Below are 27,209 nucleotides of genomic sequence, written 5' to 3'. Positions count from 1 at the left end.
ACTTTTGGCGAAGCCGAAGGCGAAGCGTTTCAATTTCTGGATTTGAGCATAGTCCGCAGTAGAAATATAATCAAAGTCATTCATCTGGAATGAGCAGCTGCAATGGGAATTCGCTGGTACTGTCTGTTATTAACTATCACATTTTGTGATCTCATTCAAAGATCTGAATGCCATCTTAGCATCACTGTGGCACCCACGAATGGCAATAATACTAAGTGTTTGTCAAATAATTTTACCACTCCATGTCGAACATTGAAATTTGCATTGAACTATGTTCTTGGGTCAGTCGAAACTTCGGTCGATATTCATATTGAAGAATCGCAGTATTTAATCGATGAACCTCTTCAAATTCACACGGACGAAAACCGATCCTTGCTTCTTAGGTTGTTTTCTAAACAGCCCACTATTCGTTTCACTTGCACCGATGTTGCCCGCAGAATTTTCAACGTGTTCGGACGAAACTTGTTCTTGGAGTTTTATAATATCACCTTCGAGAACTGTGGCAGGAACGCTTGGGCGAAATATGCAGAGGTTATGCCGGCAATAACAGTCACTGATACTAATAAAGTATCATTCTATTCCTGTGCTTTTCAAGATAATAATTGCAGTGCTCTCTTTGTTGAAAATTCCAATGTCCACATAGAATACTGCCGATTTGTAAGAAATACGAATAAGTTTATTTATAGCAAACACTTGTTCCGCTCCAATATGAGTGCATTTAGTGGGGGAATAGGCATATTGTTTCCAAATGGATCCCGAAAAAATATGTCAGTTAATGTATTTCACACTACATTTATTAACAATAGTGTGCATGCAGACGGTAGCAAGTATTACGTTGCCCATAAGCAGGAGAACGCTGTAAAAAATGGTGGGGCAATTCACGTTACATTCATTGACAAATCAAGCTCTTGGACAACAATAAACATTACATCATGTCGTTTCGAAGGAAATAATGCCACATTCGGAGGTGCTTTATTGATTGAACTTTTTGGCGCTACGTTGTACAACGAAATATTCATTTCTTCAAATCAATTTATTAGAAATTACGGCGCCCAGGCGGGCGGAGCATTTCTTCTTTCATTCTGGGATTATTCGGCTAAAACACGACTGAAAATGGTCAACAGTCTCTTTGAAGAAAACTTGTCTAAGAGTGGTAGCGCTATATATGTTTTCCTTCAATCTTACTACAGTTCACCCCAAGAAAGTGAAGAGATATTATTATTTAAATATCTAAATATTGCTCGCAACTCTGGACCAGTTGGCTCTGCTGTAAAAATTGCGTCGCATCTATATGGTCCTCGTTCATCAAATCAGATTCCTGTCTTTGAAAATTGTTTGTTTATTAATAACATAAACTCGGCTTTGAATGGTTATGCGTATTTGCCTTCGTTTATTATCGATCGCGTCAATATTGTTTTAAATGGCTCAAACACATTTATTGGCAACAGTTTCTTTGGTGCGGCGTATTTTAGTAATTCCCTCATTCAGGTCTATGGCAAGCTGCATTTTCTGAGAAACATGGGCTTACAAGGCGGTGCAATTTCATCGCAAAATTCTCAAATAGTTGTACACCCAGGCTCGGATCTTCTGTTTCAAGATAACTTCGCTTCATTTGGAGGTGGTGCAATCAATGTTGTTACAAATGTGGCTTATCATGTTGGCGTAAAAAATAATCCGTTTTGTTTTCTGGTTTATTCAAATATGGCCATCAGTCCTAACGAATGGAATGTAAGTATCAGTTCGCATCGTCGTTTTTACACATGCACTGAATCACTCATGGACACATATCATTTAGATAAGTACTTTTTTTAGCTCTCCGCCCTTCCCTTTTTACCTTTCAAGCGCGCTATATGCGTGAAGATAGTTTATTATCAAAGTCAATTTGAGTTGTGATTATCCTTGTTCAGGAGAGAGGCGAGTGTGCAGCAAAGCCAAAATAAAAAAAATTGGAAAGGTTTCTCTACAAACTACAGTAAATCGCTCCTAAACTCTATGTGAATTCGATAATCAAAAACCATGGCACATTGCATAAAGTCCAGTGAAAAGGCCATTGACATTTTGTGTTTCGCTTTTTTCGTTTTAGGTAAATATAAGTTTCATCAACAATAGTGCGACGTTACGGGGTCCAGCAATTTGTATTGATTCGTTAATGATGTGCGCCTGGGATTCGTATTCCCAGAAACTGGACTTTAAGAAAACGTTGAAATGGAAGCCAACGTTTTACTATGAAGGCAATGCTTTGTGTCCAAGTTCAGACATTTTTGAACTATGTTACGCTAGGGCCAATGGAACCGAAGCTATCTCTACATATGTTTCCAGTCTCGAAGAAAAAAATGGAATAGAAACAATTAAGGTAGCTTTCATCCGTATCGTTTATTCACTTTAAACCTATTCGGTAGGCTCGTTTTTTCATGTTAGGTGATAATTCCAGTTTTGTGCATTCGGAGACGTTTGGAAGCTACGATTTCGGGCAGTCGTCTTCTCGAGCCACCTTTTTCTTCCTTCTGGCAATCCTTTATTTGTCAGCATTTTTTGACCCCACCAAGGCGCGTGGGGATAATTTCAGTGGTCGGCAATTACTGGCAAACTGATAACTGAAGAGATTTCCTCTAGCCGCTGCATTGACATAATTTACTTGATGTTTTAGACATGCCCTGGTGAAGTAATGTCGCTGGAAATGGTTGCGAGAGATGAACTGAATAATTCCGTTTTTTCAATCGTTGCTGACAAAGTATCTAACTCTGATAGTTCTCAGTCTCGTTGGCTTCAGTCACCCGAAACATTCACTCCCCTCTCGCGAGCAAGTAACACCGTAAAATTCAAGTACACTTACAATTCAAGTTTTGAAATTCCAATGAACACAGCCGCTGAGGTGTATTATTATGACATATTTTCAAATGGTCGAGTGTTCGTTCACTTTAGTCTTCGCCCTCAAGCATGTCGGCCTGGATTCGTTCAGGAAAACGAGTTGTGTGTATGTGATAAAAATAAGACTGGGATTTTGGGGTGAGTGTTTGAATACTAGTTATTGAAAATCTAATGGTGCGACCAGTGGATTTATTCTTTAAAATAACATTCATGGCATGAAATGAAATAAAAATCTATCGTTTTAAAAAGGCTTAAATGACATTCATGTATTTAGTTTTAGGGTTACCTCATCTTACAAAATATTTTATCGTTAACGTTTTTCGTTATAGATGTACTGAGGATGGGCACTTTGTCCAATATGAGGAAGGCTACTGGGTTGGTGTGATTAATGGTGTTTTTACAGTATTTCCATGTCCTTATGGCTATTGTTCCTGCCCCGATACTTCAAGACAAAGTGGCACCGAAGTAAGCGGTTGTTTTTTCAATGTTGTGAACGGGACCGAGACTGATGTTTGTGCTAATAATCGCAACGGCAAGCTTTGTGGTGATTGCCAAGAAAATTACACGGTTGGAATACAAACATTTCGTTGCGTTCCAAAACATGGAAATACATCATGTCAATGGACCAACGTTTTTTCATTTATTTTCACAATTATGTTCTGCATTATCATTCTTTACTTCAATCCAGGATTAGATAATGAGCTTCGAGGTCCACTATTCTTCTTTCAAGTTCTACCGTTATTTTTCCCTCCTACTCAGTATACAACGAAAGGGACTATCAATGTTTACAACTTTGTTTTCTTCTTGTCCTCCATATTCGATTTTACAATCCCTTTCTTTGGTTATTTATTTTCTCAATGCTATATTCTAAATGATCAGGATAATTTGGACATGCTGGCTTGGAGCTATAGTTCCTCGGTCATAGCTCTGCTTGTCTCTCTTGTCGCATTCTTTCTCAGCTATAAACGTGTTATTCTGATAAGAAGAAAAAACGCTGTACAATGTTTCTGGGTTTTGTTGATATTGATGTACTCCAGCCTTATGAACACATCGTTAAACATTGTCGACTGTGCTTCAATCCAAGGAAAGTTGCGTCTTTTCGCACAAGCGTCGGTGATTTGTTACAAAGGCAAGCACTTAGTTTTGTCAATTGTTGCCTATACCATTTTGATACTTGGAGTTATAATACCAATACTGATTCTTGTTCTCACCACGACAAATCGTCTAAACATTGCTCCACATTACCTGGACACATTAACAAACAATCTAAAAGAGCGATGTGTGTTTTGGTGGAGTGTGGACCTATTGCGGCGCCTTCTCATCGTTGCGTTGGGCGACTTCATGCACATCTGGAAGCATAAACAGGTATATACGTTTAGATAGAAAGATATAATTCTAGGATTTATGACATAATCTAAAGAAAAAGAATGATCGTGTTCTGTCTGTTTAAATAGAGAGTTGAAGAAACGCAACTCACAACGGCGACTTCAGCGCACAATTTTTACCGGTTCTCTTCTGTTTAGGTTGCTTTGGTAATCGCGACAACATTTATTTTGACTATCCACTGTTACTTCCAGCCATATGAAGAAACACGGGCAAATTTTTCAGAGATGATATTCTTATTCGTGTTGTCAGCACTGGGTGTCTTTCAAATGATGGATATTGCAGATAACGATCGGGACAGGACAAACTTGGCTATCGTTATTCTCATGTGGCTGTATACCCTCATTCTTGTTATGATTAAGCTAGTCGCATTTGTTAAAAACAGAGCTAATACCTCAACTGACAATGAAGATTACGAAAGACTCGAGGATACAAGTCCGCCTGATACTTCAAACCTTGCTTCAGCGATTGATCAAACTCTTGAAGACAGACGAGAAAAACTGGCATATTTGTTCTCAAGATCTGAAACTCCTCCGCCTCAGGTCAATAGAGACAGCGATGGAACAACTGCTTGATTGACTGTGACTTTGGTATGCAACTAATCAATAAACTTCTGGTTATGGGATTGGTTTTAATTGTACTTTAAAATACAGAAAAGTAATTAATAGGTACTTAAATAAGGCTTTACTTATTTGAGGTTTTACTGGGGTGTACATATCGATTTTGGTTGGGGTTGGGGGAAATCTCGTTTACCGAGCCTGCAATAGATTTGGGTTTGTTGAAATGAGACCTGCTCCGTTATGCTCGGGCATGTCTGCGTTTCAATATTTTACCTAACCGAATTTCGTGCGCTGTTATACATAAGTTGAAATTTCATCTTGGTCGTTGAATCAAACCTCGGGAAACGAGATTGTCAATGTATATATTTGAAAGTTAGGCCGATACGTGTAATAGCGCGGACACCTATAATTTATGTTCCAGCTAGCTAAGAGCGTAAGACATTTGAAATTTTAAAACCGGCTAAAAATATAGGTCCTTTGCAACCAACTTCCTACCTTGGGTTTATCCGAGGCATGTCATACACCGAGAAGAGGGGAGGGGGAGGGGAGTGAGGGACCTCTTATTTGCCTCTTTCTCTTTCTTAGAAATTGGAATACGCCTTTTGCGTACTTGTTGGTCAGTGGTTTCGGTAAGAATGCATGCGTAAAGAGAATATTATTTAAACATTTGCATTTGTTTTGAATTTTGTAATGGAGGGAAAATGAGAATGTACATATGCTCAAAATAAATATTTTTTTTGTCGCGAAGATTGAACTCTTGTACAATTGGAGAAGTACAAAATGACATCAAGATCGCCTGATCTATTTGAGAGATATATGACACAGTCACATACAAGTCCCGACAATGAGAGATTTTCTATTTCGCCAGATTTTGGTCATCGTACTCACGAGAAAGCTTTTTGTACAGAGAATAATGTCGAACAATGCATTGCATATCTGAATCAGGTTTGTAGTTGTTAAGCAACATGACGTGCTTCTGAGTTTTAAGCTGACTTTTTAATACTGTTATTTAAAATATAGTCTCGTGTGTAGTCACTGTAGTGTAGGCAGATATTAAATCGTTTATGTCAAGTTGTGGACACTAGACAGACACTAGAAAGTAGCATGTTTAAGAAATATATTGTTCAGCTAATTTCAAAATATAAATTTAATGTCGTTTAAGAAAAACGCGCTGTAACTTTAATGTTTTAACTCTCGTTTTCCCTTATCGAATGTTTTTGCCAAGATCCAAAACCGTATCAGAATCGTTCTCAAGTGTATAGTACACTTGTGGTTTATCATGCAACGAAATAATGAAAAGGATTTAAGAAACGTCAAACAGTACTTTCTACATTTTAGATAACGTTTCAGATAAAAGTGGTATTTTATTATTAATAAAAACACTGTACATAATTTATGATTGTTTCTAGTAATGGCATATTTAATCTAGGAGATACTGCTGTATTTACAATATTGGCTGTCATCCCTTGCATGAGTGCCAAGCTATTCAGATATATTGCCGAATCAATCTCCTTTGTGCATATAATATCAATTTTTACACAATATCATGGAGTGGTTATTATTTCATGTGATAGCATGTATATAGCCACAGATGCCTGGTATGAAAAATGTCTAACACATCTGTCAACATGTATACAATTTTTGATTATTAGTTGTTGAAAGGCTAGATAATATAAGCCTACTAACATGACTTGTGCTTTTACATCTTATGAGAGAGAGCCCATTTTTTAGTCAGCAGGTGGCATATATAAAATGTGAGCTTGCTACATATGAATTAAAATCAGCCTCTACGTAAGATATTTAAACAGAGAGTAAGAAATGCAACCTTTTTATAACAAGACGTAAATGACTTTAAAAATCATCTGTAATATTAAAGTAGGTGATAAATACTTTAAGGGTTTAATTTAAATCACTTTTTAAGTAGTCTACATATTCTTTTTCTGTTGGCATTTTGCATGGAACAATTATTATTAAGATTTGGAAATGAGTCCATTACGTTAGGAATGTTTATGGTTGTATCTGAAATACAAACTTTTGGTACATGAAAGAAAACCAAATAAATTATTTAAAAAATTCTTTCTTTTAAAATATTCTCTGATAATTCAAAAGTGTTCATTAATGTCTTTTTTTCTCTAGGACAATTCTAAAGTGTCTATTAATGTTTTGACCTTTTTTTCTAGGACAATTCTAAAGTGTTTATTAGTGTTTTAACCTTTTTTTCTAGGACAATTCTAAAGTGTTTATTAATGTCTTTAAACTTTTTTTCAAGGAATTGGTCACACTAGGATTCTTTTCACTATATAAAAATTCTGAGAGAAATGGATATAGTGTTGTGCGATTGATTAATAATCTATACGAGCTTCTTCAACTCCAAATAAAAAATAATCAAGTCAAAGATGAATTGGAAGCAAGGTAAATATTTCTGGCAACCAGGTTGTAGAATATTTTTGAACTTCTGTGAAATAATTCATAATTGTCTCTTACCTAAATCCCATGCTCATCATTTTAGATGGGTTCTATGATCAGACATAACCTATACTGTTCTCCATATTTAGTTCCAACTCATAATATGGGCCTCATAATCAGTAATGAGCATTATTTTCTCCATTTGATCACTAGGCAGCGGAGATCAGATTGCGATAATGAATTTTTAGTTCAGAGTCAAACTCGTCTGAAGGTTTGTAGAAACTTATGAACTCAATGAAGTTTCCAAAATATGAAAAATTAGCCATTGTGTGTTTTTGCATTTGAAAAATCTTTCCTAAATTCAGGATGATCTTTTTTCCACAATTCACATTTTGATTGTTTGTGCAGAACGAATTTGATCTATCACAAAGAGAAGTTGCTCTGCTGAATTCAAAACAAATTGAACTGTCGAAAAAAAAGAAATCATTGGAAAACTTGGTCAAATCGCAAAAAGAAGAAATAAAGAAAATGAAGGGAAACCAACAACATCTTAAGAAACAATTTGAACACGATATTAGGAAAGTTGAAAGAGAAATGGTGAAACTTAAAGAAAAATTAGTGCAGGTATTTTCCTAGGTAGCCCATTCAATGATTCAGCTAGGCCATAGATAAAAGATGGATGATAATAATACACATTCTGTGTTCAGGCTGAACCGTAGCCATAGTCAAAAAGATATCAAACTAGCCTATCTTTCACGAAATCCACGAGACTGTTATTTTATTACACCTATTAAGGCTGACGAAAACTTGTGGAAGGTGCAACAACCATCGAATAACGTGACCTGGCCCAACCTGCACGATCGATAGACGTCTAAACGTTAGATCAAAGGCAGAGCTCGCTTAATGGTCGTATTAATTTACTGTTGCTGTATTGTATTGTATATTTTTGCTTTAGTCGTTAAATTACAAGACGAAGGAGAAATCGATAGGGATTGATATGCTTAATTCCATACAAAGAGCTGATGGAAAAAGGCGAACTTGGAACACAGGAAACAAGTAGGGTGATTTATTATTGATTAAAATAATGTTAAGGAGAACAATGTCATTTTTTATATAACGTTATCGAGCACAATGTTAGTATCCAAGTGCAAGTATAGATAGGTCTTGTAATCTGGTTAGCGGAATCTTTTGAGCAGTCGTTTATACTTCATCAGATTGATCACAGCGCTAAGGCATTCATTTCATGCAAGAGTAGAATAATTTTTCAGTAGGTTTCAGACTTCCGATATAGCACTTTCAATTGCACGTTTTCAGGCACGATGAAGAAATGTATCGACTGGTCGTAAACAGCTATGAAGATAAACAAAAGGTATTATAAATGCTTTTATAGGCCTGGATTATCCTGAGTATTTTATTTATCTTGAAAGAAAAAGAGTTTTTGTTTAGGAAAACTTAATATTTGGAGTAAAACTCAGTTAAAACATAGGTTGGATGTTAAATTGAAGGAATGGGTGGAAAGACTCGGTGCATGGTATCTAAGAAAACAAGTAATACGAACGAACTAGTTATAAAAGAGTAGTTATTACTTGCGTACTTGTACTTGTTTTATATGTCGGGTATAATATTGATTATTGAGCCATTAACTATGACTGTCCTCTTGTGTATAGACGAACCCTTGTGTCTTCGACATTTTTTGTATTCTTTTTCAGGAACTTATGGAAGAAAATAATGATTTACGAGAGTTATTGCAACATACTGAAAACGAGTTGGTGAATCTTCTTAACAAAGAACACCAGGATGTCACTACGGATTCTGGGGTAAGTCCAGTTACCATAGAAAACTTTCTATATTAGTCCTGCTTTTTTTCTTTTAAATCCTCGTTATATTAAAGCTGGTATATATACATGCATCACAGATATTTAAATTACAAATAATCATCCGACATCTTGTATAGGAAGAAGATAGTGACGAAGATTCAATATCTGTGAGCAGTCACACTGAAGGACAATATCAAATGCCATTCGAACTTGTCCGTGAAGGTATCGTGTTAATGAACTCAGGAAAATAAATGTCATGAGAAGAAATTATAACGTACACTGTTTACTGAGTTAATTATCTAGTGATTCCTAGATAGTTATAAAAACTGAGTATCTTCACCGCATGTCTCTTCGAAGGGAAACTGATAGCGCAGTCTAGGCCGGCTCGAGACAATGAATTTGTAGTTGTTCTCGAATTCTTGAATCTTTATGATACAACACTTGCGTCAGTTGTATGCAGCAATGATTTGTATCTATGCAGGGGAACCCTATATGATCGTTGATACTCAACATTGGTACTCAACAAAACCCCAATTACTATTTAATGACCCAAGCAAAGCCAAAATACCGGCATTCAGGAAATAATTATAATGAATAATAAAACTCATTATCATTATTACAAGGAATCGAAAGGAGCATTCGTGAGAAGTGGAAGAGGTTGAAGGAAGGAATGGACAGTTCTAAACCAGGTTTGATATATATATATTGGAAAATATTTAAATTCACAACATGAATACTTGATATTCAAATCTTTTCATAGAGGACGTCAAGAAAAATAACGAGAGTAATACAGATAATGATGCTGATAAACTAAAAAATGAATTGGAAAGATACAAATATATCGTTTTACAACAAGAAGAACATATACAGGTTGGTACCTGTGGGGTGACGATATACACTGGTCAAAGATGAAAAGATCTATGAGAATGCATGCACACAATTTTTTGTTTTACTCTATTTTGAAGCATTTCCCCCTTAATTGTCTAGTGGGGTCAGGGCACTGGGCCAGGGTCAGGTACCTCGTGGTTGATATTGATTTGTTTTTCCTTTATTTTAGAGACTCCAAGACGACACGGGTGCCAAGGCCGATTTTCTGGTATGATTATTTCAAATCGTTCCTAATACTTCCTATCATGTTTAATTCTGATTGCATATATCTATATAACTCTTTCGATTGAATTGCCCGTTTTTCGTCAAACTGAATGACGTCAGAGAGAATTCGAGATTCAACATGATAGGTGTTTTGCGTGCCTGAGCCTGTGAGTTTGGAATCTTTGAGTTTGTTAGCGATTCCAAAACAAATTTTGCTTCTAAACAAAATTCCTGTTTTGATTAGTCGTCTTTTCATTCAACGTTTCCAGAATGATTCCGTTGTAACCGCTGAGAAAGAAAAGGTGGATGAAGAAATAAAACTATTTAAACAGGAAAAGAAAACGTTTGACGAAGAAAGGAAAAAGTTTACAGAAGCAGCCATCAAATTAGGTCAAGAGGTGCGTTTGGTTTCCTATATACAAAACTTGGGATAACTGTAGCCTTTACTCGTTTAGTATTTCCTTGTTTCTCTAAGACTAAAGAGAAACTATATCCAGTGATGTCAACAGCCTGACAGTTTTATAGTATCTCTGCTATGCTATAATTGTATGTATTTAACCCATTAAACGTACATTTTCCGCCCTAATTTTCAAAACAGTACAACGACGTACCAGCTGCTATCATGTTTCCTCCCGCGTGTGAAACCGAGACCTTCGACGGGGTCGGGTGATTTCATGCAGTATTTTGAACATAAGCTAGTGTCAACTTCACGACATTAATCAATGTTAAATTTACTTATAATGCAAACTATATTTTATCTGGTAAAATTTGGATCGATTTACTCAATAAACAGAGAGAGCGTTTTAACGAGGAAAGAGCGATTTTCCTGAAGCAACAGTTACTGAACTCTTCTCCAAGTCCAAAGAATGAGAAATTTCGCGCAAGAAGGAAAAGTGAGTACGACAATTTACTATTCATAGGCTAAGTTTATGTTCGCTATTCAGTTTTATTTTGTTATACCTCTATACTCTATATGTTATACCTCTATTTTCTATGTTATACCTCTATACTCTATATGTTATACCTCTATACCTCTATTCTCTATGTTGTACCTCTATACTCTGTTATACCTCTATATGATCCAGGCTTAGATTATCAAGTATTAGGTTCTCGTTTTAGCTGGAGTGAAAAATAAATTTAGATTTTTCCTCCGATTACAATATATTTCTCTTTGTTCCAGGCGAAGAAGATGAAATTAAATTTCCGAGAACTACCACCCAGACCCCAGTATATTCAGCAGCACCGCGCAACAACAACGGTGTCGAACGTAGAAATGAGAGAATAGCTGTCACAACACCAAGTACTGAGGACCTGTACAGTATAATAAATTTAAGAACAAAGACAGAACATCTGGCTGAAGAGTATGAATTTTATTATATTTGTATAGCTCCGGGGTTAGAGCTAGTGACGACCTCCGTGTCGTTCATTCCAGGCTCTTTGTTGGATCAACTGCGTGAAGAGATTTTCTTTCACAATATTCCATTTACCTCTGCAATAATGATTTGTTTTCGCAATACCCATTTCCTTCATTTCGCTTGTTAGTAGAAGTTTTTTAAAGTTGGTAATTTATAATACAAATAAACTCACATTCTTTACCAGAATAAACAGCGGTGGCTGAAACAGGCTGTAAAAAGAAGCCCTGTTTCAAGAAATACGTTTGAGAAAGATATGATATTGGGGCATCATTCGACTTTGTGGTGCTTTAGGACTTTTGAAACGAATAAATTTGTCCGATCTTTTTCCGGTCACAAGCGTTTTGCAAGCCTTGCGCCTAGTAACCTCTTATCTCAATCTACGACTCGAAGCAACACTTTGTTGTCGTTCTTGATTTTAATATTCCTTTACTAGAACTCCAAGGCGAACATGGAACCAAGGTTCACGATCAAGTAGTCAAAATTCTGAAAACCACGAAGATGAAGTTATTAAAGAAAATCATTTATCAAATAAAAAGACAAAAAGAATAGGGGAACATGCACAAAAAATTAAGAAAGCTCTTTTAAAACAACACAATAATTTGAAGTAATATTTCAAGTAAAATATCATAGTAGATTATTTATATAATGATAGAATTAGAAGGTATAAAATTTTCTAGCGTTTTTGTGTCTCTTTAATTAAATTGCTTGTACACTATCAAAAATTGTAAGGAGATCGTTAACAGCGTATGTTCTGGTATATAAGGCATATACAACATACGCTTTGAAGGACTAAGGGCATTTTTGACGAAGTATGAATTTTTCGTATTACGTAGGTTCTTCATCGAGATGTGGAAGTCATTCAGCTTGCCTTAAGGAGGCGAAGTGTCAGTAATCTTATTTAAAGACTATTTTCTAGAAAGAACATTCGTCGTATAGACATTTTAAATGAATCGTCAAATATTGATGTAAAAAGATGTAAAATATGTCCTGTATATATATATAGTTAGTATAAAGTAAGCCATTTTTCATTTAATATTTGTGATGTTTTTAAAAACGATCACAAAATACTGGAGTTTGAATTCTTGCGTGAATCATCTTGACTGCTATTAATTAATCGCCAACACAAAATCCACTAATTCTTATAAATTAACGATGGGTGAGTTAGTGCGATTTAGTTCTGTTCGAAATTGACCATTACCAGTCACGAGACTCTCTTCCCAAACAGTAACTACAAGCTAGATCAGACTTAATTGAGACCACAGTTTGTTTGATTTACTCTATACATTTACCCGGAAATTTATTCTGCACAAACCTGCCCTAATACCTGGTAGAAAAAGGTAGAAAGCCTTCGGCTGTCTCTTCATTTTACCATTTTTACGCCACAAATCCATCCATCCCTTCCATAGTCCTGGCCTAACCTTGCATGTCTGAGTTACTTCTTCACGGACACAGTGTAATAATATTCGTATATTATTGGCATGTCCTAGTATGTTCTAAGTTAAAAAAAGGGGACCTTTGCTAAAGTTACATTTGAAAATTGTAGATTTTGAAACTAAATGTAAACTGCACACTTGCACAGCAACCATTGTCATAGATATCATGACTGCAATGGACTGCCCCTCATTTAGGCTCATTATCCAGATTGCTAATGCAGTTCAACAGGTTAGTGATCGCGAAGCATTGTGGTATTTTTTTTTCCGTTTATATTTTTTTGTTCAAAATGGCGGACAGCTTTGAGGAATTGTGAAGATTTTAGGAGGTGAAATTGACGCAATTAGTGTATTTTGATAAAGAAAAATAATAAAATTAGAAAATTGTAGTGTGGAAAATATGGCTGTTCAAATTAGAAGTAAACGCAAGAAGAATTTCAAGTCAAACGAAGGTATGCAATTTGAGCAGACAGCGAGTTTGAGTCGGGAAGTTAAAAAGGACGAGCAGTCAAGTTTGAATGTTCGACGATCCTCCAGAAAACCCAAACCTAAAAAGCTGTCCGACGATTTTGAAGAGGACATGGTGCTTGGGATTAATATTAAACAGGAACCACTAGACGAAGATGAATCAACACCAACAGTATATATGACTGAAACGCCGGTTTTTGATACAGGGCCTGACCCCGAAGAGGCGTCCTTTGTTAGCACTCTTGGAAATACTGGTGTTCGTCGTGAAACACGAAAATCGTTTCAAAATTATCTAGAGACGCTTGGATATAACCGTGACTTTTCTAAAATATCTGCTGAAGAGCAGCAGCATCTTGAATGGCAAGCTAGAAAAAATTCTGGAAGAAAAAACAGGGTGAATGTAAAATCTGAGTCACGCGAGAATATTGATCAATCAAAGCCACAGGCAAACAAGGAACTCTCTGATTCACCATCTAATGCATCGTCAATAATTCAGGCTTCATCGCGGACAACAAGACCTAAGAAAACTTTTGGTTTGTCAAGCAAACAAATTGTGAGCACACCACCAAGTAGAAGTGGTTTTAGTAATGAGCTGAAAGATGTTGGTGCAGATGATAGCGCAGGTAGTGCAAAGAGAGGAAAAACGAAGGTATCTGGAAATGAAAGAAGTAAAAGTGCAGAGCAACGTCGAAGCCGAACAAGAGCAAAAGAACAATCCACATCAACTCCACTTAGTACCAATGAAGTTGAGGTATCAGATGTTATGTCAGATGAAATTGATGGCACACCTACTAGGACATCAGGTCGAATAAGAATCCCCAAACGCCAGTTCTCACTTCTTGAAGATGAGTCACAGTCTGATGCAAAGAGACAAAAAATTACTCCTGACCATATTCCTGTTGAAGAAAAAAAAAGAAAGCAAAAAGAAAGTATTACGCCAAAGGATGATCAGACAGCAAAAGCTAAACCATCACTTGTTGTAAAAAGATCTAATGTGAAGAAAGGGAAGAAAAAGCATGAACCAAATAAAAAAATGTCTGATTCATGTCCAGGAAAAGTTAAGAAAATAATTGAAGATATTAATATAAAGAGAGAGGTTGACACATCAAAAAGCAGTCAATCTGAAACAGAAAAGAAAACAGTTGTGAAGAAAGGAAGAGAAAGAATTGAAAAGATAGTAGAAACTTTGTTATTAGCAAAACAATCAGATCTGGCCACTAGTTCAAAAGAGAAACATCCAGAAGAAAAAATACCAAGTCAAAAGAAGGGCGTGAAACGAAAAAGGGAAAGTACTGAAGGAACAAAGAAAAATAATGGGAAGAAAGATGGACTAAAAAAAGCAAAAAAAAATACTGAAGAAGAGCACATTGTGTTAAAACTACACATACCTCATGAGAAAGATAAAGATAAAACAAAAAAGGGGGCTGAAAAACTTCACCATAAACATCATCACCATCATAAACACAAAAAGTCAAAACAAGGGTAAGACCTCTTCATTATAGTTCAATTTCTTATTTGATCAGATTTAAAATCAATCCTCCAATACTAATACAGTTTTTGGGAGAGTGAGGGCATAGGAATCAAACATTAAGGTCATAAAGATTTAGTCTAATTAGAAAGTTTGATGCATATCTATTAATCTGTTCTAGGCAACTAGTACTTTTTATATTTATCTTAATTACAGGATTTTTATCATAATTATAATAACTCACTATATCTGTATGATGATGTTCATTAATTATTTTTGGTGAATTAACCCTAAGGAAGAGTTTCCCTACTGTGCATATAAATTGCTAACTGTATCTCTTTAAATTCTCTATATAAATTTCTTTTTTAATCAAATACATATTGTTTTCAGTGAGACTGTGGTAAAAAAGCTGAGCAAATCAACAGAAGCAAGCAAAGCCTCAAAGAAAGTAAAAGCAAATGGCGCAGCTAAGAAGACTGTGAAAAAGATGAAACTAAATATCAAACAAGAACCAGATGATGACACCCACCCTCATGTCAAGTTAATCATAAAGAAAAGTCCAAACAAGTCTGCAAAAATTGCAGAAGTAATGATGCAAGATATGTCTGAACCTTCCACTGATTTACCTGATGAAGTTGACCAAGATAACAAAGAAAAGGTTCCAGTAGCAAAACAAAACATGAAAAAGAAGCTTACGAAAAAGAAATACAAGTCACTTGCTGTAAAACCATTGCCACCAAGGCCTTTTAGAAAGGTAACAGTATAAATTACTTCTTTAAGTTGTGGTAGGAAAAGCAACTTGAGATCAGTTTTTGACCTTGCTTGTAATACAACCAATTTCAAATTTTGCCTAACTCTTCAAACAGGTTCTTATAATCAAGTTGCTAGTTAGTGTAGACAAAGGTTTGTAAAAAGTGTAGATCAGTGTTTAATTAATAATTCTACCACACAGTGGTAACTTAAGTTCTCAATTGTAATTGGTAGGGTTCTTCCATATTTCTGCCAGATAATGATTGGTACTTGCAAAGTATATGATAGGTTGCATGACTATACTTTCCTTACAAATGTATCAAAAGGATAAAGTCTCTTGCCATTTGGCACAATTGAATTTCATGAACTTTTCACACAATAAAATATGGTAAGAAGTTTGTCGTTCTTGTTTAGAAAAAGGACAAAACAATGAAAGCTAGAACAGTCTCAGCATATTCATTGTTTACTAAAAATAGAAGAAAAGGTTTACTGGAAAGAGAACCAAACTTAGGTAAGTTTTTTACCTAAAGATAATGCACACACTGTAGATAATGCACACACTGTAGTGTCAAAAAAGAACTAGTATACAATTTAGATAAAATATCATTTAGACTTTGCAAGTACCAGTCGTCGCTTGGCACAAATGTGGAAGAATTTACCTATTGCAGATCAAGAAGTACGTAGACAAATCAGTGTCTATCTATGCAAAATTAGCTGTAATATATTTTTAACCAACTAGATCAATTTTTACTCTTTACTGAACCAGTTAGTAGTTCGAATTATTGACCATAGTTTGATTGTTTTTCTTAGTATTGGAAGGCAAAAGCGAGAGCAGTGAGAATGCCAAATGGCCGGGATCCTACTCGATCATTTCTAAGAAGTCGTAAAGGCAGATATGATTCTTATAACTGGTCACATTTCAGTGATGTTCCTCCCTCATCCACGGGAACTGAAGCAATCGATATGGCCGCATATCTTAAATTGCTGGGAGAGTCACTTTGCTCTATTGGCATGTGTCTCAAAAGACAGGTTTGTTTATCACAAACATCGTGTTCTTTACTGTAAGCGGTATTCAAGTAAGCCCGTATCGCAGCTGCCCTAACTAAAACTCAATGATGTTCATAGATTGGTTTTGATAACTTATGAGCGTATTACTTTTTTTTCTTACTTTGCAATTTGCACTATGTGTGACAACGTTAGTTTAATAATAACATGATGTTTCGAAGGGTCAAAAGCGCTTTTCTCTTTGGGACTTTTAGAATTATCGCCGTTTTTCCAAGTGTAGTCAAAAAACAATGTATTTTATTGTAACAGCTGTTGATTACATAAATTACACATTCATTTTTCAGGACCAGATGGAAGTCCATGGCAGTCTATCAGTTTTACTTGATACGGCACTGTGTTCAATTGTACCAGTATTCTGTTTGACGTCTCAAATTCCTGAACTGGCAGGGTGTTCTCATGAAACTCAGGTAACATGAACGACTATTTTCGAGTGTGGTGAAGCAGGTGTATTTCACCATAGACAATCCAGAAGACATGTCATCTGGATTGTCTATGATTTCACAAATCCCTAGACAAAATCTTATTCTTATAAATTCCTAATTGCGTATATCTGCGATCTAACACTGTTTTATGAATACGTTCTTGTAGGCTCAAATACTGGAAAATTTGGCTTATATAATACCAGGACTCTGAGGATAAAAGGGTATCATGCGGATAAACATACAGTGGTGTAGTTCATACCTCTTCGTGTAGTAATATTGTATAGTATCACATGTATATGCTATTTACTGGTATATGTTTTTTTGAATGTGACAAATTATGTATATAAGGAAAATAACGTATATCGTCTTGTCTCACAAGGAGTCTGGTAACTTTGGTTGAATATTTTGTTACCTGGCGCCTAGCCTCCGTAACGCAGGTGGTTAACCAAAACTGTGACTGATTCACTGATTTATTCAGGAATTATTTACTTTAGTGTTGAAGGTTCCTTCTAGCAGCAAGGGTGTTTCAGCCAGAGTCTTGTATAGACTAACAAGGGCACAAGGCTCTTTAGTTCCAGTGTAGCGATCATGTAGCGATTCAACATGACTATAATATAGGGTCCGGATTGCATTAAGGTTTTCATATAAGAAAACCCTTCGGTAAAACACAGAAATGATTGACGCTATAAGGTCCAATTTACGAGAAATTTCAACCAATTTAACTGGCTACCTTGATGTCAATTACTACGGATTCTAGAATTTCAGAATTTTTAATAAATGGAGTTGGGATGAATAGTGTATTGTTTCTTCTTTGTCTCGCAGAAGATACGAGACGAAAATCACGAGCCGGGAAGGTTGCTAAAGACAGGTTTCTGTCAGGAAAATTTTGTTTGAAAGTGTTTTCAACGAAAACTACAAAAGAAACATACTCTCATGGATAATTTTCGTGACTGGAAACCAGCCTTTGCCTTTACAGCCTTTTTTTGGGCTGTTGCACAAGTATTTAAAATCGCGCCTCTGTGGTCAGCAGAATTTTGCCTACCGTACGTCATGTTAGCGAGTGTTCGTATTTAAAAATTTGAAATAGAAAAAAGTGAAGCCTGAAGAGATGGGTTCGAAGATTGAACTTTTACGGGTAAGTTTTAGTCTTTTCTTTTAAGTCTCTGTCTTGTTAAAAGAATTTTAGTTTTCTTTGAAGGACATACAATATGAGTAGTTTTATTTTATACCAAATCACATTACCAGCATGACAAGTCTGACTACGGTACTACCATGATGTTGCTACTCATGTTACTAACCATTTTTGTAGCTGCACAGGTCTTTGTTTGATTAGCATATCTGTATTATTTTAAAAGTCTCATATTAGAAAGCAAAGCCCCCCTCTTCTTAGTCTCATTGTTCATTGGGAGACTTGTTATTTTTTACCAATTTTAACATTATTTGTACTGCATTCCTTGCTCACAGTTTATCCAAAATTGGTGACTAGTATCCCATGTCTTGAACTGGATAATTTGTATTTCACTTGTCACAAGTCCTGCTCAGTCAGGGTCTTTAAATGTTTTGTAACCTTTTTTATTTTCATTTTCAGATGTCCATCTATGTTTTCTTTCCTGTGGCTGTATTTTACTATTTCAACATGCCAAATTTTTATGAAGAATATGTACAGACAACTATGGTACGATCAAAGAATCTATTTTATGGATTTTGTGACCATTCAGCTAAATTGATTAATTTTATCCTGGTTAATTTTAGGGAAAGTTGTATCCACCTAATGAAAATAGCAAAGTAAGTGAGAATAGCTGAATGAAATGATATGCATTTATTAATTAGGAAACTTCATAAAAACAGTGAATAAAGTGGGTAAATGAGAGTATAAACATGTAGGAATAAAGGCATCAGGTACCTTGTGACTGGTGAATGCTTTTAGTCTTTACTGTTGGTAATTCTCAAAAGTGCAGTTTTACTTGATGTTTTTCTTTTTTATGCATATTTTATTCTTATCAAATTTGTTGTGCTTATTTGAACCAAATGATACTATTAGTTATCGAAAGGACATTTATATGCCATGTATTTGTATGATGTCACTATGAGTATATGGCAAAGGTTTGCTAGGCAAACTATTTCTCTTGCTGTTCTAAATCTCAAGGAAACCTATTTACTTGAATAGAAACCTCCAATGTCAATTGAAGAACTAAGAGCTTACGAGCGAAATCGTAAGCAAAGGAAATCTACAATGAGCAATTGTGGTGAATGATGAAAATGTTTTATGAATGATGATATCTCCAACTCCCCCTTCTATCCCTTTCCCTGCCTTTTTTCCCTTCCATCCCTTGCCCCTCCCATTGATAATAAAGTTATCACAGAATTTGATAGCTTTTAAACTGTATGTTTTGAGTGAAAACACAACTATGTATATGTTATTCATATTTACAGCTAAATGTATTAAGGTTATATTAATATATATTAATATTATTCAAAATAACAAAGCATTTTATAATTGATTTGTTATTTTAAATAACGCCAACAATACAATGAGAACCAGACTTAAAAAAACCAACAGCAAGCTCATAGTCATCAACTATGACAAATAGATGCATAAATGCTTTGTCTATCCAAAATATTATCCTCCTCATTGATCGACCATAGATCATGATCATAGTAGAACATCACAAGATTCAGGCTATGTGCGGTTTCAAACACTGTGCGGTTTCAAACATCTAATTTAAAATATAAAGCATATTTTTCTTTGGATCGTGTGGACAGGGCGTAAAACAATAAAATAGACAAAAAGGATTTTGAAAACGACGCTCGTTGCACAAAGCCTAAAGCCTTAATGAGTTTCAGCCTTACGTCATCGATAGTATGGGTAAGGATATTTTAACTTGTCACTGGTTAATAACTGTGCTTTATTTAAAAAAATTGCTTCGGTTCCCCGGTTACGAAACAATGCATCGCCGACTGACGGTGATTATAACACAGTTTTAATGAGTTGTTCTCGGTTATTAGTATAACTAGTTGAACAGTGAAAATACAAGTTTGTGAATTTTGACTTTTATTGCTTATACACAGTACACTACAGACTACAGTCACAGACTTTTTACAATTTATGTTAATGTCCTATTACTTTTGAAGCTTTCATTTCTGTAAAGTAGCTTTAAATGTTTCTTTTACTCAACCGATAAATAAAATAGAAGTGACTTCTTGTATTCTATTAATTAATTATCAGCACGGTAATTATCAGCACGGAGCAAAAGAAATTTAAAAACCACAAAGCACTGAAAACAGGGTGTTTCCAAAAGTTTGATATCATTTTGCCATCTAATAAATTCAAGGAAATATTTTTACGTAAAAAAATTACCACTACACATAATAATCTCTTTTTCCACTGTGATAAGGCTCCACGTATAATACATAGTTCTTGCGTGTAATATCTGACTTCAACATATATTTTAAAACTAGATTAAACTAGTTATATCAAAATCGATGCAAGTAAAATTTGCATTATTTGTAAAATAATTTCCTGTTAAAAGGCTCTTGAAATTAATTCGCGAAATGCAAAATTAGGATGATAACTATCGTTCACACAATATCATGGCTTTCTATTTGGCGATCTGTTGAAAGTGTGCTATCAGTATCAGTGTTGGCTGTTTCTTCCTTGTCGACTTCTAAACTTTTATCTGACAAATTTTCCTCTTCTTTGTTTTCTTTCAAGTTTTCCCTTCTTGATGTTTCATCACATGATTTGACTGACTCGTCATCAGTTTTCTTTTCATGTACTTTCTCTCGCTTCAATGTCTCTATTCTTCTGTCCATAGCAGTGTATAATTGAAGCGCCTCGCGTGGTGCTGCCTAAATAAATCAGGACAAACGATTTGTTCAACGTTAAGCAAGCAAAACAATTGTCGCCACTGATGTGGATAGTCCGGCTGCGTATTTGTGATCATCTTCGGTAATCAGTCTCGTTTGACGTGCACAGACGTTGCAACATTTTTGCTATGTCGACCACGGACGTTAGCTCTACATCTTCACTTGTTCACGAGGCATAAATCACGACGCCAGGCAAGTTACTTTGATATAAAGTTTGCATACCTGGGGCGTAATAAAACATCGTGTTTTTAACTCACCATAATAAGATATAAATTAACGTTGCCATCCTCCATAACGGAAACGCGGATAGCTTTATCTGAGGCCTTCTCCACCACCATGTCTGGCCATAATTTAGTATTTAAAACCAGCCTTAAATTGCCTTGTGTTCTGGCAACTACAAAAGAACGATGTAAACTCTGCATGAACATATTTAAGTCGAATGAATACCCGTCATCTTGGATTGAATCAAAATTATATTTATTGCAGATTATTTTGAGATCAAATTAGTATTTCATCAGTTTCACTAAAAAATGAATGGAAAACTAAACACCATAGAGTACCTAATCTTGAATGAAATGTCCCTTCTGCATTTAGTTCACAATGATCATTTAATTTCAACGTGACTCTGCCTCTACCTAACCACGAGTGAGATTCTTTACAAAACACGAACAAACGACAGCTCAACTAGAAAAGATTGTAGAAGTCCCTTTTATTTCAAAGAGCATAATTATATTGATCAACTTTCAATAAAAATATTAGTTCGGATTTAAGAATATCGTAATAAGTCTGAACTCTTTGCATATGCTGGGGATTATTCTAACCTGTATGACGTTTCTCTCATCTTCTTCTCCAGTCATCACGTTTATTTCTGCGAGATTTTTCTTTGGCGGAGAATGCTCACTTTCATATTTTTGCGCTGCAGCTGCAATCGACGAGCCAGCGGTCTCCGTGTCTGTATCTGTCGTACTTACAGTATCAGCAACATCTGCTAATGATTTTGGACTTGTGACTGGAATAATAGAATGATCTTAGCTTATAATTTGTCGATCTGGAAATGTTTGAAAAAATCCGGGTTCGTGAACAAGAATGTGATTTCATCTTAGGTCACTCGTCTATATTATAGAGGCTAACCTTTTTCACTCACTGTAGTTGCTACCTCTTCATTTTCCTTACTTGGCGTTTCAACCTAAACCAAGTGAATTTGCTAAATATGTATAGCAAGTAGTAGGTGTGACGAGAATACTGGGTTTATTTATTTCTAAAAATCTATAGTAGGTTACTTAATTTTATTGAGCTAGGATATGATTTCAGATTTAGCTTCACCATGCATGCACAAATATCATACTAGTATTTCAACACCATGGTTGAATGATTGGATGAGATGATACCATTGCTTCCACGATTATTTATTATGCAAATCGTTGTCTGCGGCGTGCTCATGTATGCAGTGGGATGGGTCCGGAGCAGTTAATGGGATGATTGGGTGAGAGCACAAGACCAGATGTAAGGAATAATATAATGTATGTTTGACGATAAGTGGGAACTGGGACTAGATGGAATTCTGTCTTTAATTTGAATCAAGTACAACAGTTAAAAGTAAATATTCATAGTTTTTATAACGGCAACAACTTACATTAACGCGATCACGGATATTTTGGCCAAATACGAAAGAGCCTTTTGACTCCGAAGTCGAGGACGAACTAAAATTACAACTTCAATGTTAACCATGAGGTAAGGTATCGTTTTGCGACGGTGTTAGTGCACGGTTTCGTTAACTGTATCCAGGGTTAACAATATAAAATAAACTGTAAGCCTTTTGAATGTTTATGCCATTACATGCGAGAAATTATCAAATGAATATTTATTACCATGAGCCGGAAAGGAACTGTTGAAAATAGTTTTGTGATTCAGCTCCTGCATTTAAAGCTGCTGGAGTGTCAATAAGATGAGGTCGTGATATTGTTGTTGAATTGTCTGAAGAAGTGTTGCTGTTTGATGATTCACCATGTGTCTACAGTGATAACATTAAAATAGGTAAGTCACAATAATTCAAGTTACAGTAATTCAAAAATATATCAAAATGTTTCAATACCGCAACAGCCTAAATTACCTTTGCTGAGTGATCGTGTTCTTTATCTTGGTTTATTTCATCTGCAAGAGTAATGTTGTACAATACAGGACTATTTAAATGCAGTATGCTTACATAAAGTATTTCCTAATTATTTTAGATATTTAAGTTTACTGTACAACTAGTTTCCTGGGCATTTATAGTGATTAGCCATATTTCTGTATCTTTAGCCACCAGAATCACCAAAATTATAAATAACACTAGAAATCTGGCAACTATATATCCTCTAAAGACAGGACTATTTGCAGGAGAAGGTATCTATCTGTTAAAAGTTTTTAATGATAGTGGTAATAACAGGTGAATGCAATGCACTCATATATTCAATCAAAGAAATTTAGGAGAAAATTAAAGGTGTCAATATTTGCAACAGCCTGAGTTAGGTCAAAATAAATATGTTAGCATCACTAAAAATAAGTGCCACAAAAGAGATATACAGTACTTACCTTCTTGCTTTGGATTTGAAAGTTTTTCAGCAATTGCAGATAAGGCTGATGGGCGAAGAACACTTGAACTTTTACTTTCTATCAAATAAAATAAAAAAGGTGGTCATAATAACAATGGATGGTATTTGAAAATAAAAAGATGATCATAATGTTAACCTGTAGGATCTTTCTTTTTTATTTTCTTTGGATTGAATGAAAAATCTGAAACAGTGAATATGGTATTAAACTAGAAATTGAATATTCATGTAATGGTTGTGCAAAGTCTCTAAACTGATGAAGCAGATGAAAACTGTAGAAGACAATTTTTAGCAACATACAATGATATGTAAGCTTGTTACCTGGGCAATTGAAGTCTGCTGATTCATCATCTTCTGAGTCTGCTGACCGCTATAACATTAATTAAAAATAATATTTTGAACTTTATAGTAAATGTATATGCCCATGCAATGTGTCAGATAATTAGAATAATTTTTGTAATTGAATTTCAAGGCAATAAAGATTGTGGTTTCATTGATACAGTTATCCAACATGTGAATTGATGCTGTTAAACAAAAGTACCTTCAATGCAGAAGATGCATATTCAAGGAAATCAATATCAGCTGGCATTTGTTCTTCTAATAGGATATGAAAGGGATGATAGTGAATTAATGCTGCAATATGCTGAACAGAATCTTGAATGATGATCAACATGTTCCCGGTTAGTAGAATTGTACAAAATGAGATATTATTTATTTAAAAACCTATCAATAAAACAAGCTAGTGAAGTGTTACAGATAATAATGAAGTTGGAAATTTGTGAAATTTATGTAATATAAAAGAAAATGAATAACTTCATTACCTTCATGATCAGATGTGTCACTTCCATCATCCAAATTTTGCTTTAAAAATAGAAGAAATTCTTACTTTTTCTATTTATTCATCACCCTGATTTATTATACTACCAAAAAGGAGGTCTTCTTGAAAGTTTGAAGCTCTTATGTTAATTTTAGTTTTTAACTGTTTGATTTTAACAGACAACACACAACTCAGAGACTCAGAGTCTTCGCAATAAAGCATGGGAGGAACACCTGTACTCACAATTTTTGCCCGGTTGACAAACATTGAAATTTTAGGTGTCGGTGAACTCTTTAGAAGACAATATAGAAATAGGTTGTATGTAAACAGTGGGGGAAATTCAGTCCAGGAGGTAGGCAAAAGCTTCCCAGATTTCACAACAACGGCCCACCACCCCAAAGAAATTTCTACCACAGAATACTCTAGGATGGAATGGGATGCTTTTTGCTCTCAAAGTTGATACAAAACTTTGAATAATACACCATTTCAACGAGCGGTATTTACTAATCTATTATTTTTGGACTCGTTTTCCTAAAATGACTACATTTATGATTTTTATATACCTTTACACGTTTTGACATCTCGCTACCAAATAAGAATTTTGGTGGAGCCACAACAGGAGCAGTGCTGCTAGTTGACACTGTTTAAAACATTGGAGTTAGGTTTCCGTCAAATAAAAGGTATTCATGCTAATTCAACCCCTCAAATTTCATCCAGGAGGTTGGAGAATATCAGAATGACTGAACAAGACATCATAACAATATAAACTGACCTGTTGAAAAGCCTTTAGTTGAAACTGAGGATGTTACTACAACGAGAAAATGACAGATTGCAATGCAAATCTTTACCCTTAAATGAAGATCCAAGGTATATGAAAAATTTAGTATAATTCAAAAGCATAAATGACTATAAACAAATGTTTTCTACGGTTTACCTTCCGCCATATTGAGTGCTTCTTCGGAGTCCCGCGCGCCAACAAAATATTCCGGCCATTAGCGATGATCTACGAAGTACGATGAGTAATGTATCAATTATTAACTAATATTTTATTTTGTAACATTTTCGCAGTTGAGTTGCAAAAAACGCGTTGAGTTATTTTTATCACGTATACTGTCGCTATTTTTGTGTTGTATTGAGATCGATTCGAAAAAAAATATATTCCGACGACCGTCGACGATAAATCGTGAAAAAAGTCGAATGAAATAAAAATCCAGATATCCATACACTGCTGTCAAATTAAGCAATTATCTTTCATCTGTTATCACCATTGGTGACTGTAGCGTGAAAATAACTTTTTGCAATGGGTTCTATATGAAATTTTTAATTTGCAAAAACTTTTTACCTTTACAAATAATGGCAACTATCTGCCTGAGAACGCCTGTTCTGAAGGATAATGATCATCAAGCCCCACCCACCCTATGAATGCCCATGTTTGCAATAAAGCACCTGAACAGGAGACTGGGATTTGTGAATATTACAGATTTATACACATAAATAGGGCTTACAGCATCAAAGGCAAGAAAATAAACGTCTGTAAATGCAACAAGTCTCTTTGTTATTTTAATTGTAAGGCTAGGTTTTAAATAATAAGTTAATGTACATGGCATATATGTAGATTTATAGTCAAATCCTTACAAGATATTAGCAAAGTTTTTAACCTAACACAAAATAATTTAGATATCATCTTGACTAGAATCTAATAAAGTTCTTAAAGTGATATCTGGATTATCAGCAAACAGCTTTAAAGCTTTCTGTTGTGTTTCATGAGAGCATCCTAGGATGTCAAGAGAAACAAGTTTATTCAAGTTGCCATCTTTTAAAACAGCAATTCCCAAAGGTGTAATATGGTAGCAGCTGGAAAGGCAAAGTATTTGGATGTCTTTTAAATGATGTGAAATGTGATGTAATGAAACATCTTTTATCTTTTTACAATCACAAAGATCTAACTGAGTTAATTTTTTTAGATTCATTGAAATTGTTTTTAAGTCATCATCAATGATACGATAGCACCCTCTTAATATTAATGTCTTTAGAGTTTTGAGTTCACAAATGCTTGAAATATCTTCACTTGAAATTCGAGTACATGATTCCAGAGATAAATGTTCCAATGACGGCAACAAGTTATTTTGTTTTAGTGGTTCAAACCAACCCAGAGGCACAAGAGATTCAGCTAAGGATAATTCATTAATACAACTTGGTAATAACTGAATCCCGACATTTTTTAGGTAGCAATTATATAGACGTAAACATTCTAAATTGTTTGCTCTTTTCCTAATTTCTTCCAGAAGTGGTCCTGATAAATTTTCTATTTTCTTTGTAGCTGTAACTAGTCCCTTGATATAAAGTTCTTTTGTGCATTCAGAAACTCGCCTATTCACAATTTTCTTCATGCCTCTCAAGTTGATCTGATATGGTCGAAGGTCGATAACTTTCCATAAGCTGGGATCGTTTGTATAATTATACCATAAGCGACAAACTCTTGAGCTTTTGCAAAGTGATTTGAGATCCAAGAATTGAAAAATTGTCAACAAAATGTTTGGAGGGAGGTGACAAATAAAAATTTCACGCTGAAATTTGTCAGTATTTTCTTTACTATTTATATTAGCTAATTTCTGGATTTCCATATTGACAGCCATATTAGATGAGGATTTCACCGTTTGCTCCCGGTATTTTAATTCTTTATGCTAGCATTTTATATGGTATTTGCACTGTATTTTCCAGACCTTCCATTAATAAACTATTATAATTTATAAAATGACAATCAGATTTGCGCCTGTAGTTGGTCAGTTGGAT

General features: G+C 35.0%; 6 protein-coding genes across 7 annotated transcripts; 4 read left to right on the top strand and 2 right to left on the bottom strand.

The window, feature by feature from the left end:
- The first annotated feature begins 73 nt into the window (after nucleotides 1–73).
- LOC114527054 lies at nucleotides 74–5,341 on the top strand. Its single transcript, XM_028548640.1, has 5 exons — nucleotides 74–1,728; nucleotides 2,084–2,353; nucleotides 2,648–3,006; nucleotides 3,198–4,233; nucleotides 4,392–5,341. The coding sequence occupies exons 1-5, from the start codon at nucleotides 103–105 to the stop codon at nucleotides 4,824–4,826; spliced, it is 3,726 nt and encodes a 1,241-aa protein (XP_028404441.1). The 5' UTR covers nucleotides 74–102; the 3' UTR covers nucleotides 4,827–5,341.
- Nucleotides 5,342–5,346: 5 nt separating this feature from the next.
- LOC114527057 (afadin- and alpha-actinin-binding protein B-like) lies at nucleotides 5,347–12,556 on the top strand. Its single transcript, XM_028548644.1, has 15 exons — nucleotides 5,347–5,756; nucleotides 7,081–7,223; nucleotides 7,431–7,488; nucleotides 7,626–7,841; nucleotides 8,173–8,273; nucleotides 8,532–8,586; nucleotides 8,927–9,034; nucleotides 9,172–9,256; nucleotides 9,658–9,723; nucleotides 9,795–9,904; nucleotides 10,092–10,130; nucleotides 10,396–10,524; nucleotides 10,920–11,019; nucleotides 11,307–11,487; nucleotides 11,975–12,556. The coding sequence occupies exons 1-15, from the start codon at nucleotides 5,592–5,594 to the stop codon at nucleotides 12,147–12,149; spliced, it is 1,731 nt and encodes a 576-aa protein (XP_028404445.1). The 5' UTR covers nucleotides 5,347–5,591; the 3' UTR covers nucleotides 12,150–12,556.
- Nucleotides 12,557–13,261: 705 nt separating this feature from the next.
- Nucleotides 13,262–17,926, top strand: LOC114527056 (HMG box-containing protein 4-like). 2 transcript variants are annotated; one of them, XM_028548642.1, is made up of 7 exons: nucleotides 13,262–14,921; nucleotides 15,298–15,661; nucleotides 16,072–16,168; nucleotides 16,269–16,333; nucleotides 16,468–16,686; nucleotides 17,007–17,129; nucleotides 17,311–17,926. In XM_028548642.1, exons 1-7 carry the CDS (start codon nucleotides 13,372–13,374, stop codon nucleotides 17,353–17,355), a joined length of 2,463 nt encoding a protein of 820 aa, XP_028404443.1. In that variant the 5' UTR covers nucleotides 13,262–13,371; the 3' UTR covers nucleotides 17,356–17,926. The 2 variants fall into 2 exon arrangements, with proteins under 2 accessions (XP_028404443.1, XP_028404444.1); XM_028548643.1 differs by lacking the exons at nucleotides 16,072–16,168; nucleotides 16,269–16,333.
- Nucleotides 17,927–18,209: 283 nt separating this feature from the next.
- Nucleotides 18,210–20,215, top strand: LOC114527232 (protein PET100 homolog, mitochondrial-like). The gene is made up of 4 exons (XM_028548879.1): nucleotides 18,210–18,279; nucleotides 18,733–18,819; nucleotides 18,897–18,929; nucleotides 19,312–20,215. Exons 1-4 carry the CDS (start codon nucleotides 18,253–18,255, stop codon nucleotides 19,396–19,398), a joined length of 234 nt encoding a protein of 77 aa, XP_028404680.1. The 5' UTR covers nucleotides 18,210–18,252; the 3' UTR covers nucleotides 19,399–20,215.
- Nucleotides 20,184–25,421, bottom strand: LOC114527230 (ran-binding protein 3-like). The gene is made up of 16 exons (XM_028548878.1): nucleotides 25,351–25,421; nucleotides 25,189–25,224; nucleotides 24,980–25,056; nucleotides 24,421–24,460; nucleotides 24,141–24,196; nucleotides 23,921–23,969; nucleotides 23,739–23,783; nucleotides 23,583–23,660; nucleotides 23,122–23,162; nucleotides 22,880–23,022; nucleotides 22,645–22,711; nucleotides 22,143–22,197; nucleotides 21,833–22,020; nucleotides 21,572–21,695; nucleotides 21,269–21,405; nucleotides 20,184–20,993 (listed from the first exon to the last, which is right to left on the bottom strand). Exons 1-16 carry the CDS (start codon nucleotides 25,358–25,360, stop codon nucleotides 20,724–20,726), a joined length of 1,416 nt encoding a protein of 471 aa, XP_028404679.1. The 5' UTR covers nucleotides 25,361–25,421; the 3' UTR covers nucleotides 20,184–20,723.
- Nucleotides 25,422–25,882: 461 nt separating this feature from the next.
- LOC114527182 (F-box/LRR-repeat protein 12-like) lies at nucleotides 25,883–27,163 on the bottom strand. The gene has a single exon (XM_028548825.1). It carries the CDS (start codon nucleotides 27,050–27,052, stop codon nucleotides 26,090–26,092), a length of 963 nt encoding a protein of 320 aa, XP_028404626.1. The 5' UTR covers nucleotides 27,053–27,163; the 3' UTR covers nucleotides 25,883–26,089.
- Nucleotides 27,164–27,209: the final 46 nt, after the last annotated feature.

This window comes from Dendronephthya gigantea, unplaced genomic scaffold, assembly GCF_004324835.1.
Source record: "Dendronephthya gigantea isolate DGI-Jeju-01 unplaced genomic scaffold, DenGig_1.0 000043F, whole genome shotgun sequence".
NCBI lineage: Eukaryota > Metazoa > Cnidaria > Anthozoa > Malacalcyonacea > Nephtheidae > Dendronephthya > Dendronephthya gigantea.
This window is presented reverse-complemented; position numbering and strand designations above follow the sequence as displayed.